At 42.1% G+C, this 23,062-nt stretch overlaps 1 protein-coding gene across 12 annotated transcripts in view; it reads left to right on the forward strand.

Moving 5' to 3' along the window:
* The window catches only part of ARID1B (AT-rich interaction domain 1B), a 527,934-nt gene that overhangs the window by 139,502 nt on the left and 365,370 nt on the right, over positions 1-23,062 (forward strand). For 11 of the 12 annotated variants that reach the window (XM_077486264.1, XM_077486251.1, XM_077486257.1 and 8 more), the window contains exon 3: positions 13,318-13,455. The exons of the other annotated variant lie outside the window; for it this stretch is intronic. In XM_077486264.1, the coding sequence (XP_077342390.1) occupies positions 13,318-13,455 (138 nt within the window). The remainder of the gene's footprint in view (positions 1-13,317; positions 13,456-23,062) is intronic. 12 annotated transcript variants of the gene reach the window in all.

Raw genomic sequence — 23,062 nt, forward strand, 5'->3', positions numbered from 1 at the left:
CATTTTTCACACATGGCCAGTTTATAACTGTTTATTCATGAAATGATTTGTTTAAAAAGATAAAATTTTGTTCATTCGGAAGCCCTTGATCTAATATTATATTTTGGCTGAAGACTGGAAAACATAATTCCCATTAATAGACTAAATCAGGAAGGGGGCCAATGCTTTCGCAAGCTCTGTATTTATTTTAAATGGTCTATTACTATCCATTGCTGCTTGTTTGTAACCATTGTACTAATTAGGTTTGGCTTGTAGGAATTGCTTGGCATTTAGGAAAATAAGGATTAATCTAAGGCTTTATTCACATGGACACATTTACTCATGCAGTGGAAACAGGCTGCAGGTAGTGTGTGTTCGGGGCATTACATTACATGCACTTTTTTACGCTAATAGTGGCACATACAGCTACCTTTACCTATTCATGTACATGGGTGGCTATTTGTAGCTCCAGGACATCCTGGGCATCAGAAAGGCACAGCAGGTTTATGCTACATAGGTGAAGGCACCCATGTGCACGAAGCCTTAAAGACATATAGCCAAAACTTTTTTGGTCATAGGAATAACCTTAGTTGTACACTCCTGTGACCAAGAATCCGCAATCAGTGGCCTAAAGCCTGCTGACGGCTGATGTTACTGAGCAGCTCCAGGCTCTTGAAGGATCCCGAAAATGTTGAGATCCACCTAGATGCCTGATAAGCAGCTTACTCAGCTGCTCAAAACGCTACTGAGAGCCTGAGCCAGCTGCTCCCAAGCCCAGTGCTTCAGTGGGCACTGGAGGGGCAGTCCAGAGAGCGGTCACTGACAGTTTATATCGCATCTAAGCTTGATACAGAGCTAAATATGTATTTAGTGGCATCCTGCCAAACATTAGGGAGTGCTTTATATATCATACAGCTCCATACAGTGTGATGTCAGGCATTGTCTCTCACCACTTTTATTTGTTTCTAATATTTTTTAAGTCTAATTCATAAGGAACCAAAATGAGATAAACCTAACGTTTATAGGCAGGGCTTTGTAATTTATGGTGATATGTTTGTAAAAAAAATTGAGATGCTTATTTCTTTTTTGGCACCTGTCCATTAGAAAATAGTTTGGGGTTGTAGCTCTGTTTTAAACAGATGATTGGTGGGAGTTCTGTTCATAAAAACTCCTGAAAGTATCTCTGAAAGTGGAAAACGTTCTATAGATCGTGTCATGTACAATATATACTCTTAAACATAATAATTGTATGGAATGTTCATTAACTTTTTAATGATTGCACAGCTCTAGACTGGCAAAGTCACTGATCAAATCCATTTTCTTTTATGAATAGAAAGGTTGCCATGTAAAGAGAAAACTATTTTTCAACACCGGCTTTAATGAACCTGTACTCAAACATCAACAACCATCCAGGAGTCAGTTTTTTTAACTGATGAAACACTCTTTAAGAAATCTAAAATCGTGTTGCTCATGCTTGCAGATATTAAAATATTGTGATATCTTTTTTCCATTTCATAATTTATGATGTCATAGCTTAGCTTTAGGGCAGGTTTAGGGGCTGCCTGGGCACCATCTGCATTGATTTGTGCTCACCACAGCAGGACAATCCATGTGTGCTTGGCTACACAATGCATCTCAATGAATTGTCCTCTTGAGAGCATTTGTTTGCACTAATACTGAGCAAAACTCACTAGTATTACAACCCAATGCAGTCAGGATTAGTCAGGCAAACCCTACAATTGGTGTCCGGATACTTGTTGGGGCTTTTTCTTTTTGTCCATTATTAATTTTGCTTTGTATCCACCTCTTTTTTGAAACGACTGGAAAGCCTATAATGTTAGCAACTACTTGTACCAGAATATCACAGTGTTTCCCTTTTCCCTTCCTTATGCTTACCTGTCCAAAACCTTGGGGTTTCCTCTCTTCTACTACAGTAAGAATCTTCGTAGCCATAGGTAGCATCTCATGTTGAAAGAGAAATAAAATGGTTATACTAGACTCCTCACTTCACAAGAGACCAATGTAAAGATACTGATGGTTAACAATATTACGTTCCGCTTATTTTAGTTGGTGGATTTCTTATTGGATTGAGCTGTGTGAATATGATGGTGAGATATAGATACACCAAGCACATTTTGATACTTCAAGCCCAGCGCTTTATTTGTGTATTCTGACAGCAGTGAAGTGTCCCCGCTGTCAAAATACAATGAATCCAAATACAATGGGTCCAATTAGGGTATGGATTCCCTTATCCATACATTCAATCAACCCGTTGGTTGAACAAAAAATCGGATCCATCTATGGCCAGCTTAAGGCTGTCGGATTTGTATTGTTGTCTTTGTCCTCATTGAGGTGCTTTCCCTTCACTTCCTGAGAGTGCAGGTGTCACATGAAAAGGAAGATTTCGGTGGTAATAGACTTGATCAATGTTTCAGCTCTACCTAAATATACTAAATAAATGTACATTTATGGTTGTCTCTGTCCCTATTGGATATCTCTTTACTTTCTGTCCATGTGAGACCTTTTAAAGGGGACAGAAATTGAGCAATAAAAGCAAGTTCTAACCCATCCCTATTGGAGGTTAGGTTTTAAACTGCTAACACTGCTGTTTTGCCATGCCAGCATACATAAGGTAGATATGAGCACAGAAATATGGGGGTGGCCCTTGCTTACTTGTTCATAAGCATGTAGACTTCAGAGTCCCCTTGGAACAAGAACGGAGGTTGACACATGAGACTTTTCAGCCTTCACTGACTGGTCCAGTTTGGAGACGCACTGGGATGTGAGTCCTGCATTTAGATTGTCAGGTGTGCAGTTTTAACCTAGGTTTAACAAGTTGGCAAAGCAGCTCCCATATTCTCAAAACAAGTTATGAGATGTTTACCTAATTTTGGACAACTGCTGAGAAATTTGTGGGTAGCTTTATGCTCTAGACCTGGTGGCAGGGAGCAGTATTATTCACCCTGCTGAGGGTTTTCTCCACTGGCTCATTATTTGTCCAAGGTAATAAAGCTATTGTTTGCTGTGTACATAGACATGCTTATCGGATATAGTCTTTCCCGTGAAAGGCCATTCAGCTTTAAAATTGCTTTTTTATGTCTGTGGTATATTTTAGATTAGGGTCATAATCTGCCTGCAAGGTAAGAAACGTACAAAATCAGCCATCAAATCAAAGAGCGAAAATATACTAGTGGGAATTTAACGGGTGATCTCTCAAAAAATTTTAAAATGCACATGAACATTATGAAAAAAGACTTTATTCACGCATTGTTGTTAGACAAATAATTTGTAATAAAAAAGGAGTTACATCATTGGTTAAATCGAGACACCAAGGTCAACACCATATACACAGTATATTCTCACAGAAAACATCTTAGAAACCCTCCACAGCAACATAATGTAATGAAGATGAAAGGGACCAACATAAATTCCAGGGACCCCCCCCCCCAAAAAAAAAGGAGTACAGGCATAGTGGTAACAAGGATACAGTATGGGCCGGTTTCTTATCTCAACGCGTTTTCAATTAAATGCCTCTTCAAGAGAGAGGGTTGTTCTATAACAGAGCTGTTAAGAAACAAGAAATCAAATCCGAGCAATTGGACCAATATTGAACAGCAAGTGTGTGATATGCTGACGATATGGGAAAACCAAAGATACTATATTTATTATAAGATAGGCAGGCGTCCCAATACTTTTGACCATATAGTGTGTGTGTGTATATGTGTATATATATATATATATATATATATATATATATATATATATATATATATATATATATATATATATATATATATATATATATACTATATTACCAACAGTATTGGAACGCCTGCCTTTGCACGCAAATGAACTGTAATGGCATCCCAGTCTTAGTCCGTAGGGTTCAGTATTGAGTTGGCCCACCCTTTGCAGCTATAACAGCTTCAACTCTTCTGGGAAGGCTGTCCACTATGTTTAGGAGTTTGTCTATGGGAATGCTTGACCATTCTTCCAGAAGCAAATTTGTGAGGTCAGGCACTGACGTGTACGAGAAGGCCTGGCTCACAGTCTCCGCTCTAATTCATCCCAAAGGTGTTCTGTCAAGTGGAGGTTAGGACTCTGTGCAGGCCAGTCAAGTTCCTCCTCCTCAAACTCTCTCATCCATGTCTTTATGGACCTTGCTTTGTGCACTGGTCCAAATCATTTGGTGAGGTTGTTTTTCAGGGGTTGGGCTTCGCCCCTTAGTTCCAGTGAATGAAAATCTTAAGGCATCGGCATACTAAGACATTTTGGACAATTTCATGCTCCCAACTTTTTGGGAACAGTTTGAGGATGGTCCCTTCTTACTCCAACATGACTGTGCACAAAGTAAGGTCCATAAAAACAAGGATGAGCAAGTCTGTGGTGGAGGAACTTGACTGGTCCTGACCACAGTGCGTAGTCATGTTGTAACATGATAGAACACCTGTAGGTTGAATTGGAGTGGAGACTGCAAGCCAGGTTTTCTCACTCACATCAGTGCCTGACCTCACAAATGCACTTTTGGAAGAATGGTCAATTATTCCCATAGACACACTCCTAAACCTTGCGGACAGCCTTCCCAGAAGAGTTGAAGCTATTATAGCTGCAACTCAATATTGAACCCTACAGACTTACTGTGTGTATAGAGTATCTCTCAAAAGTGAGTACACCCCTCACATTTTTGTAAATATTTTATTACATATTTTCATGTGACCACACTGAAGAAGTTACACTTTGCTACAATGTAATGTAGTGAGTGTACAGCCTGTATAACAGTGTAAAATTGCCGCCCCCTTAAAATAACTTAACACACAGCCATTAATGTCTAAAACGCTTACATCAAATGTGAGTACAACCCTAAGTGAAAATGTCCAAAGTGGGCCCAAAGTGTCAATATTTTGTGCGGCCAACATTATTTTCCAGCACTGCCTTAACCCTCTTGGGCATGGGGTTCACCGGAGGTTTGCAGGTGGCCACTGGAGTCCTCGTCCACTCCTCCATGACATCATGGAGCTAGTGAACGTTAGAGACCTTACGGTCCTCGACCTTCTATTTAAGGTCCCACAGATGCTCAGTAAGGTTTAGGTCTGGAGACACACCTGGTCAGTCAATCATCTTTACCCTCAGCTTCTTTAGCAAGGCAATGGTCATCTTGGAGATGTGTTTGGGGTCGTTCTGTTGGAATACTGCCCTGTGGCCCAGTCTCCGAAGAGAGCAGATCATACTCTGCTTTATTATGTCACAGTACATGTTGACATTCATGGTTTCCTCAATGAACTGTAGCTCTCCAGTGCCGGCAGCACTCATGCAGCCCCAGACCATGACACTCCCACCGCCATGCTTGACTGTAGGCAAGACACACTTGTCTTGGTACTGTTCACCTGGTTGCTGCCACACACTCTTGACACCATCTGAACCAAATAAGTTTATCTTGATCTCATCAGACCACAGGACAAGGTTCCAGTAAAGCCCCATACACACTATCAGATTTTCTGCTGAGTTTTTCCTTCAGATTTACCAAAACCATATAATATGAAGTCAAACCTTAGGAGTTTCAATTTGAATGCAATTAGGCAGGCCCTTCTACTACATGGTTTTGGGAAACCTGAAGGAAAGACTCAGCAGAAAATCTGATAGTGTGTATGGGGCTTTGTCCATCTCTTTAGTCTGCTTGTCTTCAGCAAACTGTGGACTTTCTTGTGCATCATCTTTAGAAGAAACTACCTTCTGGGATGGCAGCCAAGCAGACCAATTTGATGCAGTGTGCGGCATATGGTCTGAGCACAGACAAGCTGACCGCCCCCCCCCCCCCCCACACTCTTTTCAACCTCTGCAGCAATGCTGGCAGTGCTCGTACATCTATTTCTCTATGACAACCTCTGCATATGACGCTGAGCATGTGCACTCAACTGCTTTGGTTGGCTATGGTGAGGCCTGTTCTGAGTGGAACCTGTCCTGTTAAACTGCTGAGTGGTCTTTGCCATGAAGTGCTATGTTGAACTTCCAGTGACCAGCATGAGAGAGTTCGAGTGAGAACACCAAATTTAACACACTTCCTCCCCATTCACATCTGAGACCTTGGAACACTAATAAGTCACATGAGGGATGGAAAATGGCTAATTGGGCTGAATTTGGACATTTTCACTTAGGAGTGTACTCACTCTTGTTGCCAGTGGTTTAGACATTAATAGCTGTGTGTTGTTGTTTTTGAGGGGACAGCAAATTGACACAGTTATACACGCTGTACACTCACTACTTTACATTGTAGCAAAGTGTAATTTCTTCAGTGTTTTCACATGAAAAGGTATAAAATATTTACAAAAATGTGAGGGGTGTACTCACTTTTATGAGATACTGTATGTCTATGTGTGTAGGAAGTTTTATATACGTGTATATAATATATATATATATATATATATATATATATATATATATATATATATATATATATATATATATATATATATATATATATATATATATATATATATATATATATATATATATATATATATATAAAATAATTTTAGAGAGAGCGAGAGAGAATGGGATTATAACAGTGCTATCAACAACTGAATCAAAGTGTACTAAAATATAACTTCTTTTTATTAATACAATAAGCATAGAACAAACAACAAAGGAAATATAAAGATATTTGTTAAAATCAATAGCAGAGCATATACAATACAATGGGTTGCTGACAGCCCAAAAGGGAAGGAAAAAGTGGTCACGGAGGAGTATATTGATTCCCAACATGTTTCAGCAGCGATGGCTTCCTCTGGGTTTAATGTGAGACCACCACACTAGTAATTCAGTTCTAGCATAAAAAGAAATAGGATAATATGAAAACATAAATGAACATGAAAAGACAATTGTCATGACTTCCAGTAAATGCACAACACATACCTCTATGAGTCCGGAACCAAAAGGTGGAAAGGGCTCTGTTACTAATATGGCTCCCCCATTTAGGAAAAAAGGAAATTTGTGGTGTTTACAAATTTATTTCACATAGTGAGTATAGTAGGTAGTCCATAAGGGAATTTTAAATGGACCACTGTATTTGACTACAACATGAAACATTATCAAAAAAGTGGCACATAGTTAAAAATATATATGTCTGTACATATACACACTGTACTAACTTTAACTATGGTGCAATCATGCATATTAGAGCATTAGGACAGTCTTTTGAGAGTGCTCAAAAAGTAATTTACAGCAATGAAACCAATATGAAGTAGATGGCCCAAAGCAAAGTATTTTTACCTGCCCAGCAGAACCAACAGAATACAGTTGCCCCTAATGTCCAGCCAGAAATTTAATGGACTGGCCGGCATCTGACGTCACTGAGCGAGCGCAGACAAAAGTCCACTGCGCATTACCCGTGTCCAGGAAACCCAGCTGCCTACAATACCCATAAGTCACAACGTGTGACAGACAGATCAGGCCAAGGGAAGGAGGCGTGATTGGAGGGAGATGGACGAGGTCATGAACCAATGGAAAGCCAAGGGTGCACGCAAGGAGGTTAAGCCAGGAACCGCAATGATCAGCCAAGCCGGAAAATGGCACAGGGGACACAATTTGGAAGTGGGGGAAAAAAAGGGGGGGAAGGGAAAGCAGCACACCAGGACGGCAGTACCATTATAGATGTGCATATGGAGAGAGATGGCAGGGGACCAGCAAGACCCTTTCATGTGGCCGACACGTAATTGGTGCAGGTCACAGGAAGGACTTTAAACTGATGTATTCATTTAATCCTGGATAATTGGTAGCATTTAAATTGGGAATATATATTTGTGTGTGTATATGTATGTGTGTGTGTGTGTAATAAATTATATATATGTGTGTGTGTGTGTATATATATATATATATATATATATATATATATATATATATATATATATATATATATATATATATATATACACTGTATATACACACACTTTATAAAATATATATTATAAAGTGTGTGTGTATATACAGTGTGTATGTGTGTGTGTATATATATATATATATATATATAAATAAAATGTGTGTGTGTATTAAAAATTTATTTTTTTCATTATAATCCTGAACAGTTTTTAAAACTATAAAGTGTATGTGTTTAAGGGGAACTCCAGTTTATCTTAATGGGCCCCTAACATCCACACAGTAAACAACGAACCACAACGCATACCTCTAAAACACAGAACAGAAAGATGGGAAATCTTCCAGTGAAAACTGTATGAAAAGATTTCCTGTTTTAGGAGATATTTTCTCTTCATACTTGTTATCTCTAATGGACAGGAAGTGAAGGTTTTTCTCCCCAACTATAAAAAAAAAAGTTGGCTTTAGATCTACTAGAAACTAATATAGTTTAATAAGCACATATCTGTGTTTTATTGTGTTGCTTACTAGAAGTAGTTTTTGACCTGAGAGAGCCAAATGCTTGTTGCTCCATATTTTGTTTGTTCTAATAAATACAATTTTTTACTCACGGAGCTAAAAAAAAGGCACAAAAAAATAAACTTATTCAGGCATTATTGAAAATATGTTTAATGTTCTGTCAAAGTATTACAGTCTATTTAACACTGGTTTAAGTGTTATCCTAACTGCCTAAAATAATACCGCAGAGTTGCTACTGAAATATGATATATCAAAACCAAACATATGGGCATTAGGCAGTGAATAGTATGTTTCTCAAGCATATGGGTGTTCTTGCATAAATAAAATGTCTGTGGCTTTAATGGCAACAGACATTCATTAAAACCTAATAATCTATGGGAAAACACACACATACTGAAGTTCCTGCATAAATATGAAAGTTATTAGGATTCATAAATGTCTGAATGTTGAAATGTTTACTCTAGACTTAACCTCGGAAGCAAGATTTTGTGGGTAGATAACTGTGCCCTTTCAAACACGTGTATGTTATGGGCTGTATCGAAAAGGGTTCAAGGCAACTAAAATACACATTCACTTCTGAGTGGGTTTAGATTGATTTCCAAACAGCAACTGCAAATTAAATGTATAAATTAATAATATAACTAAAAATGGGCAAGGGCCTTAGAAATAATACCTACAGTATTTTTGTCAACAATTCAGAGGCTAACACATTTGTTCATAACTCATGGGGTATACCAAACCCAACTAAAACTATTCCAATGGCATTGAAGGGGTACCCCCAACTGCTCCTGGATGTCTGGGTGCACCAGCTGACTTAGTACATATGTTATGAAAGTGCCCTAAACTATATACAATAGCTAATGGAAGCGAATTGTAAATGCTGTTAATAAAATGTGTTGAATAACAATCACTCTAGAACCTATAACACCAATTTCAAGCAATGGACATCTCTTATCCCCTTTGAAGAATTGCATAATTTAAATACTACTCTAGAGAGAAACTCATTTTCTAACATAGAGGTTGTCCAAATAAATGTAATAAATTATGAGAGCCATGGTTGCCTACACCTGGTTTGGCTCCTCAGGTGCTTATTACACAACAATTACTTGAAGGTAACAAAGGCGGTCATCTTGTGATGACCAAAGAAGGAATACAGATGGCAACAGTGACTTAATAACTGAGAATTTATTAATTGATATACACATGTAATTCTAAGCTTTTTTTTTTATGCAGATCTTGAAATGGATAGTTGTTTGTTATCAGGCAGTCCTCTTTAGAAAAAAAGGTGGTGATACCAATACGTATGTATGAAACCTTTGTAGAACGGATCAATCTCCTAATCTATACAGTATATACAGACTTTAATATAACAATTGAATTTGAACATGTAACTGTGAATATGCTGTACTTACTATGCCTGTGTTAAACTGCCAGGCTACCCAGGAAATATACGTCGCTTACAGGTATGGGGAACAAAGAATTTCCCCCTGGCCTCCCCACAATTCACTGGTGAACGCCTAAGCATCTAATTGGAAGGCTTTAGCATAGTCATCTGGGAAAAGTGTGAGTGACACTGTATGTTGTGAATTCTTGGGAAAATCAAAGCTGGCACTTACAAACTGGGGATCTGGTAGCAGATTGGATTGGCAAAAGAGCATGGCAAAGGGAAATTACTGGTTGCTTTTTGGTTCCCTTCTATAAAACGAATTTAGTGCGGGCAAAAGTACATTTTCACTTTACAGTATATATAGCATCTGTAGCCTACCTGTCCACATAATGGTGAGCATGCCTGTGACCACTTCCTTGATCATTCTATAAACCCAAACCATGTCTGCCTGTAGGTAGGCCTGTATGTATTGTTCTGATAAAGTAACTTTTACTGCTGGCTTAGTTCTATAACGCTCAGTCAATAAAGACCTTGACTTTTGTATAACTATCATCCAGACCTTGTTTTGTCTCCCACATGAGCTTCTTGCCACTCCAGTTCTAGGCCCTGCACCTCTTCCAGAACATTCTCCCTGGAAGCAGGGGAAGCGCATCAGAACTAGATCACAGGTTGTCACACCCACTGCTACACTAACCACTCCCTGCCCCCAGATCAAAACAGGCCTAGCTCAAAGCATAGGCCTGCATAAATTTACCTGTGCTGACAGTCTCGCTAGTAAAAATCCTATACTAGCACCTAGCTATTGGTAGAGGGTGCTACATGTGATTGTGCAGTTTTCCAGTATGTGGCAGTTTGCTGGCAAAGATGAACAGATAGGAAGTGAGGATGGACTTCACCAGCTGGAACAGACGACAATAAAAACGTGGTACATGTTATATCCTCCTCCTCAAAAAAAAAAAAAAAATAATGAAATTCCACTTTAAGCATTTGATTTTGTAATGCCCTGTACACGACCGGGTTTTCCGGCAGAAAAGGTCCGACTTAGTCAATCTGTTGGACATTCCAATCGTGTTTGGGCTTCATCTGACTTTTTCTTTCTAAAATTTTGACGGACCTAGAAATAGAACGTTTCAAATCTTTCCGCCGGAACCAGTTCCTATTGAGAAAACCGCTCGTCTGTATGCTGTTCCGACGGACCAAAAGCGACGCAAGGGCGGCTACTGTCTATTGAACCTCCTTTTTCTAGTCCCGTCGTACGTCATCACATTCTAAACGATCGGACTTTGGTGTGATCATGTGTAGGCAAGTACGTTTCAGTGGAACTCCGTCAAAGTCCTTCGGAGTTCAGTCCGACGAGAAGTCCGCTCGTGTGTGCGCGGCATAAGAGGAATGACCTATATTTGGGAATTGATACAAAAGAAGACTTTTCTTTGTACTGTTTAAAAGTTTCACATGAAATGAAGTCATCCATAGCATTGCCTATACCTTAGTAAAGGTTTACATAAAGGGTACAGCAGCAAGAAAATAATCATTGATTGTATATATAACATTTGTTTTAAACAATTTTGCTGTAATTCAACTTGTTTAATTAATTTTCTTATTAATTTATGTTTCATTTGTACTCGCATTAGTCCTTCATAGTTTGCATGACTGCATAGAAACATGTTGTGTTAATTAAATTTTAGTGCTTTATGGCTTTGGGCTGTCCCGTGTGATATTGAGAGCACAGCTATTCATCCGAGGCTATATCCTAGAGAGAATCAATGCTTTCTTGCTTCACAAGCAATGTTACATATTTATGGAGTTTCTTGCATTACAAAGAATATTTTTGGGACATAACTTTTTAACATTCCACTTCTGTTCAATGATTCCTTTGAGGAAATTTTCCTTTGTACTAATTGGTTAAAAGCTTGAATACAACATGACTCGAGTGTTCAGATTCAGTGCTTGTCTATCCGCTGTGAATCCATTCGCCCACATGACATCGACCCAATTATATATGCTTTTTGGAATTTTAAGAAACGGGGAAAAGTCGGATAACAAAGAGGCAGCTTTAGTTTCTAAAATTTAAATGTATTTATGTCATTTATTTTTATTGATCACAAACCATATGAAGTCTGATTTTATCCCTGCCACTACTTTTTTAGAGCAGGGAGGGTTTTGACGCCTGCCCCTGTTTTTTATACTATATGTCTCCCATTAAGGGACATATCCAATAATAGAAAGTGAGAGATAAAATCCCTGCAAAGTGAGAGAAAAAATCCCCTTGAAGTGAGGAAAATATCCACGTATAGATTTGTCCCCATTGGAAGATTTCTTCTCTATTGCTCCTGTGATGCAAACTCAAAGCTTGGGATTTTCTCCCACATTCATTCTCATTGACCACGAAGGGTCCATGCATACTGGCTTAAAAATCACAGTTTCTACAGTTTTTTGTTTTTTGCCAGTAGAAGCAGCTCAATGTTATCGTACCTGTCTATGAACATTAGGACGATTAGAGGCATATTTTAGGCTCAGCGTTTAGAGACGGGGAAAAAACTGGTTCTGGTTTGCATTTCTGGTGGGAGCTTTCTGTCAGAAAAAAAAAAAAAACTCTAAACTCTCCTAAACTAGTCTAAAATGTGTTAAACAAAATACTCTGAGCGTGTTCTTTCTTCCAAGGGAAATTCCTTTTTTCTTTTTTTTTCTTTTTTTTTGAAGCCCAGTGTGCATGGAGCTCAAGACAAATATAGAAGGTGGATCTCCCATACTGTGACACAGACAGCAATAAAAACCAGAGAGGTCTTCTAATCCCTTTCTACTCTACCAAAATAAAAAGTTCTGGCTTTAGATGTGTAAATATGTGTATGGCCAATGCCTAGTGAGTTGCTGGTGGTGCATTTATCAATAATGGGTCAGCTCAGCGGTTATTCTGAGTACAGGCATAGTCTGTAGATGTGTCAATGAAGTTATCAGGTAGGGTGATTTGTGGGAAGTAGAAATGTTTTGGTGAAAGCGTTATTGGGAGTCATGGTATGTGATCTCCTTCCACAAGGGTATCCATGTTGCATTAGTCCAGATGAAATTGAGTTTGAAGGTGCAAGATAGGAACCTGTGTCTAGTAAAAAATAATATAATAAAACATTTTTTTTCTTTTTACTATAAGGCTTCATGCACACTGGACGTTTTTACAGCTGCTATTTTGGCTCCAGGCATTTTATTCTGGAGCCCCAAACTCCCCAGCATGTTATGCTTTGTGCCCATGCACACATAGGCTTTTATCAGTGTTTTTTGGCAGGAACATCTTCGGTCTAGAACCACTGCCATTTTTATAACGTCCTATGTGCATGATGCCTAACTCTGTTAATCCCCAGACCTTTAGAATTGCAGGTTAAACTATTGCTTTCCACAGCACTTTGTGCATGTAGCAGCAATCAGACACTTACAACACTAGATGAAAAAACTCCAACGTGGCTGATATCTCTAGTAACCTATAGTTGGATATTGTGGTTGAAAACATCTTCAAGACATGATAATGGATTCAGCCCACCCCACTGACTCCTCTATACTTTGCTTGTCTCTTACAGATGCCACCTCAGTATGGTCAGCAAGGCTACTGCCAACAAGGCCAACAGCCATATTACAGCCAACAGTCGCAGCCTCATTATTCGCAGCCACAGGGTCAGTACCTGTCACAAGCTCAACAGCGGTATCAAGCCCAGCAGGTAAGCCCAGATAGCAACCGCTTGAACTACAAGGTTTTATAAGAGCAAGAAAAAAGAACATTAACCTAAGTATATTTCTTGGGTGTGTGTTTGGGCATGGTATAAGGATACAGGGCTGGTCTGAAAGTGACGCTAAAGGATTAAAAAAAAAAAAAACCTGTTATACTTACCTGCTCTGTGCAATGGTTTTGCACAGGGCATCCCCAGTGTTCCTTTTTCCAGGTCCCCAGCTGGCATTCTGGGCTCTGCCCCCCTGCTGAGTGCCCCATAGCAAGCTGCTTACTATGAGGGCACTCGTGCTTGCTCACGCCCAAGCCCCGCTCTGTGTGCCCATGAATACACAGAACGGGGATCAGCCTCGCCTCCTTCGCTCCTCAATGGCTGTGATTTGCAGCCAATGGCCTCTGCTGCCATGTCTGAGCCAATGAGGAGGCAGAGAGCAGCTGCTCTTGTGCACATTGCTGGATTGAGATCAGGCTCAGGTAAGTATTATGGGAGCTGGGGGGGGGGGGGGGCGGAGGCGCTGCACACAGGTATTTTTACCAGCATGCATAGAATGCATGCCGGTAAAAAAACCTTCAGCCTTTAGGACCTCTTTAAAGCCAGTTACACAGCTACTGAGTCAGATAGACACGGCACTGCTTCTATTTGTATAGTCTTGCCTTCGTTTTCCTGTTAAAGAAGTTGTGTAGCATTTCTAAATATGACTGTCTAGTCATCAGAGTTCGACCCGGAGCTCTCAGTAATCAGCACCCAGTAATATAACTGGTGTCTGCAACTCAATGTGAGGACACTTGTGATGAGGCATTTGGCTGTTACTCAGCTATGCCAGTACAGAGCACTGAAGAGATAAAAAGGAAGCAATACTTTCACTGAAAACCTTTTCTAAGCAGGGGGTCAGTCTCAGACTTTCAGAGATATGGATACAGGAATATAAAGAAATAAAAAGGTGTGAGACTTCAGTTGATTCAGTTGTGTGAATATTTAGTATGAAGCTATACTATACACTACCGTTTGTCATAGTAGTTGCATTAAGGTTATATGTGTGGAAAAGAAAAATACTCCATAATAACACATAGGTGTATACAGTAGTCATAAAGCAGTGAATGAGACTTTCACCAAACATTTACTGAAGGTGCATCTTCCTGGTGCATGTGCACTTTCTGACCGCCCACATACTATATTATTGAGTAGGTCCTGGTTATGCTGCCAGAACAGCCACACTTGCCACCAAACCAGCCCTGACCCATCGAGCCAAGGATGCCACTAGACCACAGGGTGAATTTGACTTAGGATGTGCATGGGGAGCTGAAACAATGGTTTCCCAATCTCTCCAGGGGATTCTGGGTTCCATGGGACTCTTCCCCCCCCCCCCCCCCCGCCCAAAGTGTCTCCCGTCACATATGCCACTAGATCACTAAAGGTTTTCTGTGGTATCTGGCACAAAACCATGAGTTGCAGATCCTTTAGTTCCTGTAAGTTATGAGGTGGGGCCTCCATGAATCAAACTTATTTTTCCAGCACATCCCATGGACGCTGGATTGGATTAAGATCTGGAGAAGTTGGAGGCCAAGTCAACATCTCAAACGCATTATTGTGTTCCTCAAACTATTGTTTTTTTTCCTGCTTTCAACGCATCAACTTCAGGCACAAAAGGTTTACTTGCTGTCTGATATATCCCACTGACTTTCAGATGCCATTGTGCCCAGGTTCACACTGGCAGCGGGAATGAAATTGTGCGAGTTCACCTGGACTCTTACAATTTCATTCCCGTATGTCAGTCCCAACTTCGGGGGCGATTTCAGAGACATCTGTGCAGGTTACTGCACAGATGTCTATGGAAATCGCACCCCGAAGTCACCAAAAGTGGCACAGAAGCTACATTTGGGAATCGGTCCAGTGCCTCGAATGCGATGTCGCACCGTTTCGGACGGTGCCATTATCGGCGATTGCTGCCTATTTGGCATGCAATTTGACATGTCAAATCGCATGCCAAATAGCTGCATTGTGAACCTAGGCTAAAATGACATAATCAGTTTTATTCACTTAACATGTCAATGATCATATGATTATGGCTTATCGATGTGAATGTGCAAAGTCCTATTAAATGTACCTATCGCGCTCAAAGGCTTTTACATTTGGTGGAGTGGTTTTGAAATGAAGGTACTTTGAGATGGATGAAATGGGAGATGCAAAAACATCCTCTTGTAAAGTGTCAAGAGGGCAGCCTAGAACATAACTAAACTATGTGCAGCACATTGAATAAGGTAGGCCATAGATGATGCAGTAATTGCATAGGGCTGCAAGAAAAAGTTACTTGATTCTCCCATCAACACAGTCACTGTCAGTCCCACAGAGCTATTGTGTTCTCCCGCTGGGGGGCACGGGGAGCTGTCTGCTGGCAGAACAGAGTGATTATTGCTAGCGACTCTAGCAATAATCGCATGTAAAAATCCAACATGCTGGTTGTACACAGGTCTATAGTCGCTGGCAATAATCAAGATTTGAACCATCTATGGGCAGGCTGACTGTACCCAAGTCAATGGATCATGTGCTTAAGTTGATGGTCGATGCCTCTGTGCAGAAAACGACTAAAATGTGATGGATATAGGACTCCTTGCTCATAAATCACCAATGAAATAGATACGTATCTTCTGTCATATCACTCACAATTCTACTTTTTAGCTCCCTAACACTTAGACAAGTCATTGTAACCTAGATGCCAAGGTCAAATCAAACAGTGTTACTATGTATCAGCTAACTTGATTATATGAATTTGCCTACCTAATGAATTTTTCCATTTAAGACATATAAAGTTTTTATTTGGTACACTGGTTTAACAAATGTCAAAAATTGAAAATAAAAATTGCAAATTGTATTTTTCCTTTGCTCATTGAAGGACACGGCTCTGCTTTAGATCACCACTAGCTGGGCATATCGCCGCTGGCAAGAAGTTAGCGATGATCTAAAGCAGAGCTGAATGTAGAGAAAATTATTTTACGTTAATATATAAAAAAAAGTTATTTTTAAATACAGCGGTTATTTTTAGATTTTTTTTTGTAAACAAAGCCTTATACGATCACCTAAGTGAATCTCATGGTGATCACATCATCAGGAAACTTCCTAAGGGCTCTCACACAGGCGATCTGCTCGGCGGTCTCCGCTTTGCTCAGCGGGGAATCGATCCATTGATCCTCACTGAACAGGCAGTTGACAAGTCCGTCTCCGCTCACTGTGCTGAGATGGGTCTGTCAGAGCCCTGCTTTCCTCTATGGGTGATCGGATGAAAACGGACCGCCTCTCTGTTTTTCGTCCAATTTGCCATGGAATGGATCTAAAATAGGGTCTCTATCCATCTGGTGTTCACAGGCAGGATCAGATCGGACATCAGCGGGTGTCAGGTGACATGTCACTGATGACATGCGCCGCTCCATAGGGCTGAATGGTGCATTTGATCAGGTCCGCCTAAAAAACTGACAGGCGGACCATATCGGAAAGCCCGTGTGAAAGGGGCCTAATCGTTAATGGGAGATCTGCGGCTGTTGACCTATGATGACCTGTCGGAGCTAGGAGCATATGCAGGTGCATTCTCCATTTTTAAAATGGTCTATAGATACATTTTTTCCTCAGCAATAGCCACCAACTTTGACAACAAGAAATCGGAATTTGGAAAGATAATGAGGCACTCAAGACTTTCATGGTACAACCAAGCTCACGTCACTAAATTGTTAAAATCATAGTATTTATTACACCATTTATGTTAAAACATGATTTCACATATTTTTCAGTAAAAATTGACAAAGCACATGAAATATTAAAACAGCTGTATTCCCCTTTAAATACTGGATATTGTAGTAAAGTGTCCTCCCAACCATAGAGAATCTATGTTAGTAGGAATCCAGTTGTTCACTGGACATGTTTTTCACAGGAAATATGCTTCTTCAGGAGATTTAATAGAGGGGATTGTAATCTGCAGAAAAATAAACATCGTAATAGTACACAGAAAATGGTAACAAACATTATTTTTATATATATGAGCATGCATGCGCGCTAACATTTCCTATGGTTGGAAGCAGTGGCGGCTGGTGCTCCATTTTCTGAGGGGGGGGTGTCAAACCAGTCAATCCCCCCCCCCGTTCAGTCGATCAGTCAAATCCCCCAACCTCTGTCTCGCTTGCTCGTCCCCCATTAGCCCTGTACTTACCCCATCTAGGACGTGGGCAGCTTTGGCTCCTCCCTGTGTCTCCTCTGCAGCGTTACCCTGCATCTCCTCCTCCTCGCTGGCTTCACGGTGGCTTCACCATGCATCTGCTCTTCCAATACAGTTGCTTCTCCTCTCGCCCAGTCGGGTCTTAAGCCAATTCAAGCCTCGGGCTCTAATCATGTTCTTCAAAAAGAACAAAAACATTTATATCCATGCATCCGATGGCCTGCATGTAGATTAGGGGGGGCGGCGTCCCTGCGCCCCTTATGGATGGGTCGTCACTGGTTAAGAGGATACTTTACTTCAATATCCAGTATTTAAAGGGGAATAAAGTTGTTTTCATATTTCATGTGTTTTGTCGATTGTTACTAACAAATATGCGAAATTATGTTTTAACACAAATGGTGTAATAAATACTACGATTTTAAGAATAATTAAGTGTTGTGAGTTTAGTTGTACCATGAAAGTCCTGATTGCCTCATTGTCTTGCCAGCTTTAGATTTTCTGATCTATAGGACGTGGTACAGTTACTTTATTAATCTCAATAAAAAAGAAGTTAACTATCATTAGAGGCTAGGGGTCCAATTAAAAATAAATAAATAAATAAATCCAGACCAGACATTCTACAAGTATTGCTTTTTCCCCGAGAATTCTGTTCGGAGCAGTGGAGGAGCCTGCAGCAATTTTCCGACAGCATGTCAAGTGAACGAAGACCAGATCTGTCTGGAAGAGGAGAATCTACATGGAGCTGATGTGTACAAATTGAAGAAAAGAAACCTGTCAAAGTAGAGTAGTCTGCCCAGCAAGTATTCAGCTTTAAAATATATGTAAACCCTCACCTTGTAAAACAACCCATTCAGTTTAAAATCAAAATGTGTATGGATATAAAAAAAAAACTTTAGAAATACCCCACTTTATTTGCCCTAATTTGTTTTTATTTTTTATAAAGAATCACATATTCTCTGTTCCCAGCTGCATAAGGAGCTCAACGAGGTAGGGGAAGAGAAACGGCAGCACACTGGTCTGATTATTGGAGGAGAGAAGACGGAGTTTCCAGCATAGCTAGAGACCTGGTGACAATGCGCTCCTGCGCCTAGTGTGGTCAGCTTTTGATAAAAAAGCAAAGGAACTGGCAGGAACACCGGGGGTTTCACACAAAGGAAGAAATACAAAGCGGATACTGTTTCATACAAGTAGATGGTACAGCGAGTACATGTGAATTGAGTTGCTGCCATGTGATTGGCTGATTAGCAACTTGTGTTACCAAGCAATTGAATAGGTGTACCTACAAAAGTGGCCAGTGAGTGTAGCTCTAGCATCGGTGAGCCTGAATGAACTATAGTTAAATCTTGTAATCTAGTCTGTAAAAAGAAAACTTTTCAAACAATTCAGCCAACTTGCACAGATTGTCCTTCAGGGACTTCCCTTGTTTGAAAGACCAGGGGCCAGATGTGGCCCTTTGCTTGCCTTTTATCTGGCCCCTGAGTCAATATCCCTGCCACTGACCACAACAATTGGGCATAATCCCTGCCACTGAAAACATTTGGGCACTACCCCCCCCCCCCCACTGACACCAAAGATGGGGCACTATCGCCCCCACTGACTCCAAAGATGGGGCACTATCGCCCCCACTGACTCCAAAGATGGGGCACTATCGCCCCCACTGACTCCAAAGATGGGGCACTATCGCCCCCACTGACTCCAAAGATGGGGCACTATCGCCCCCACTGACTCCAAAGATGGGGCACTATCGCCCCCACTGACTCCAAAGATGGGGCACTATCGCCCCCACTGACTCCAAAGATGGGGCACTATCGCCCCCACTGACTCCAAAGATGGGGCACTACCGCCCCCACTGACTCCAAAGATGGGGCACTACCCCCCCCACTGACACCAAGGATGGGGCACTACCCCCCCCCACTGACACCAAGGATGGGGCACTACCCCCCCCCCCCACTGACACCAAGGATGGGGCACTACCCCCCCACTGACACCAACGATGGGGCACTACCCCCCCACTGACACCAACGATGGGGCACTACCCCCCTCCCCCCCACTGACGCCAACGATGGGGCACTACCCCCCTCCCCCCACTGACGCCAACGATGGGGCACTACCCCCCTCCCCCCACTGACGCCAACGATGGGGCACTACCCCCCTCCCCCCACTGACGCCAACGATGGGGCACTACCCCCCTCCCCCCACTGACGCCAACGATGGGGCACTACCCCCCTCCCCCCACTGACGCCAACGATGGGGCACTACCCCCCTCCCCCCACTGACGCCAACGATGGGGCACTACCCCCCTCCCCCCACTGACGCCAACGATGGGGCACTACCCCCCTCCCCCCACTGACGCCAACGATGGGGCACTACCCCCCTCCCCCCACTGACGCCAACGATGGGGCACTACCCCCCCCACTGACGCCAACGATGGGGCACTACCCCCCCCACTGACGCCAACGATGGGGCACTACCCCCCCACTGACGCCAACGATGGGGCACTACCCCCCCCCACTGACGCCAACGATGGGGCACTACCCCCCCCCACTGACGCCAACGATGGGGCACTACCCCCCCCCCCCCCCACTGACGCCAACGATGGGGCACTACCCCCCCCCCCACTGACGCCAACGATGGGGCACTACCCCCCCCCACTGACGCCAACGATGGGGCACTACTCCCCCCACTGACGCCAACGATGGGGCACTATCCCCCTCCCCCCACTGACGCCAACGATGGGGCACTATCCCCCTCCCCCCACTGACGCCAACGATGGGGCACTATCCCCCTCCCCCCACTGACGCCCACGATGGGGCACTATCCCCCTCCCCCCACTGACGCCCACGATGGGGCACTATCCCCCTCCCCCCACTGACGCCAACGATGGGGCACTATCCCCCTCCCCCCACTGACGCCAACGATGGGGCACTATCCCCCCCCCCCCCCACTGACACCAACGATGGGGCACTATCCCCCCCCCCCACTGACACCAACGATGGGGCATGATTTACTGCCACTGTCCACAGTATAGCCCCCCTAAAACCTGAAGGACAGTAAACTGGCCCTTTGTTTAGAAAGATTGGAGACCCCTACATTAGAGGATCTCAAAACAATTATAACAATACAGAATGTTGCGACGTATTCAATCCTAATTATTATAATTATGAAGGTTCTGGAACTGCAAAAAAGACTGACATTTGCCCTCCCCATTCCATCAGTAGATTATAATTTAGAGAGGATACTTGACTCTGTTTCAAAATGGGGGTTTGAACTACAGAGATGTGGAGTTGGTCACACTGCCACTTCTAAAGGTTGGCCAGGGGTGGGGAAAATGTAGTCCCTATTAAACTCTGCATCTCTTCATATAAAGCACTCGAGCTAGAATCGGTTGTGTGCCAAATTCATTCTGATGAAATTCTATATGCTGCATGTATATAGATATGCTGTTGATTAGTGCCATGTCATATGTTAACATAAACCAGTAGTTTTATGCAACTCAAGATACCAAAGTGATGAGTCTGAGTTAATAGGCATTGTAATGATGTTTGAGCTCTCGGTGACATGAAGAGGCATCTTTCATTTCTTGCTCATTTCAGGTCTTGTCTGCTGTAAGTGGAAAATCCAATCAGTTAAAGCTAGACCTTCATCTTTCCTTGGTATTGCATAAAATGGATGAATTGATTAGCTAGTATGGACTTGCAATTAAGTAATTGGATCATGACCTGTGCATTCCAGCACCAGTTTGTATGGTGTCGGAGGTTCAGATCACTCATTTTCTTCATAACGTGCTTCTATTTTTAGCCACTGTGTATTTTAAATTAGCTCCAGCACCTGAGGGCAAGAAAGCTGTTGATTGATGGAGCATGTAACAGTTTGATTTCCAGATATGTAATGTAACTCCACCTTTCTTGCAGATATGTTATTACCAGGCAGCTAGCAAGGTCAGCTATTTTATGAGTAGCTTGGTCTTTAATTCACATACAAGTTCTGGAAGGATGAAATGGTACCCAGTGTGTTTATGTTCATTGCGTATAAGTACTGGAAGTATGAGCAGCGCCCAGTGTGCTATGTTCATCAGTCAAGTACTAGTGAGCAGTGCCCAGTGTGCTATGTTCATCACAGTCAAGTACTGGTGAGCAGTGCCCAGTGTGCTATGTTCATCACAGTCAAGTACTGGTGAGCAGTGCTCAGTGTGCTATGTTCATCATAGTCAAGTACTGGTGAGCAGTGCCCAGTGTGCTATGTTCATCATAGTCAAGTACTGGTGAGCGGTGCCCAGTGTGCTCTGTTCGTTGCATTCTGGACGTATGATGAGTGGTGCCCAGTTCATCATGTATAAGTAATGGAAATTCAAGCGTTACCCAGTGTGCTTTGTTCATAACATACAGTTTCTTAAAGTATACCGAGTGGTACCCAGTGTGCTATGTTCATCACATATAAGCGCTGGAAGTATGAGTGGTACCCAGTGTGCTATGTTCATCACATATAAGCTCTGGAAGTATGAGTGGTACCCAGTGTGCTATGTTCATCACATATAAGCTCTGGAAGTATGAATGGTACCCAGTGTGCTATGTTCATCACTTTCGAGTACTGGTGAGCAGTGCCCAGTGTGCTATGTTCATCACAGTCGAGTACTGGTGAGCAGTGCCCAGTGTGCTATGTTCATCACTTTTGAGTACTGGTGAGCAGTGCCCAGTGTGCTATGTTCATCACAGTCAAGTACTGGTGAGCGGTGCCCAGTGTGCTATGTTCATTGCATTCTGGACGTATGATGAGTGGTGCCCAGTTCATCATGTATAAATAATGGAAATTCAAGCGTTGTCCAGTGTGCTTTGTTCATAACATACAGTTTCTTAAAGTATACCGAGTGGTACCCAGTGTGCTATGTTCATCACATATAAGCTCTGGAAGTATGAGTGGTACCCAGTGTGCTATGTTCATCACATATAAGCTCTGGAAGTATGAATGGTACCCAGTGTGCTATGTTCATCACTTTCGAGTACTGGTGAGCAGTGCCCAGTGTGCTATGTTCATCACAGTCGAGTACTGGTGAGCAGTGCCCAATGTGCTATGTTCATCACTTTTGAGTACTGGTGAGCAGTGCCCAGTGTGCTATGTTCATCGCAGTCAAGTACTGGTGAGCGGTGCCCAGTGTGCTATGTTCGTTGCATTCTGGACGTATGATGAGTGGTGCCCAGTTCATCATGTATAAGTAATGGAAATTCAAGCGTTGCCCAGTGTGCTTTGTTCATAACATACAGTTTCTTAAAGTATACCGAGTGGTACCCAGTGTGCTATGTTCATCACATATAAGCTCTGGAAGTATGAGTGGTACCCAGTGTGCTATGTTCATCACATATAAGCTCTGGAAGTATGAGTGGTACCCAGTGTGCTATGTTC

This window comes from Lithobates pipiens, unplaced genomic scaffold (genome assembly GCF_037356315.1).
Source record: "Lithobates pipiens isolate NorthernLeopardFrog02 unplaced genomic scaffold, aLitPip1_a1.2 Scaffold_18, whole genome shotgun sequence".
NCBI classification, from domain to species: domain Eukaryota; kingdom Metazoa; phylum Chordata; class Amphibia; order Anura; family Ranidae; genus Lithobates; species Lithobates pipiens.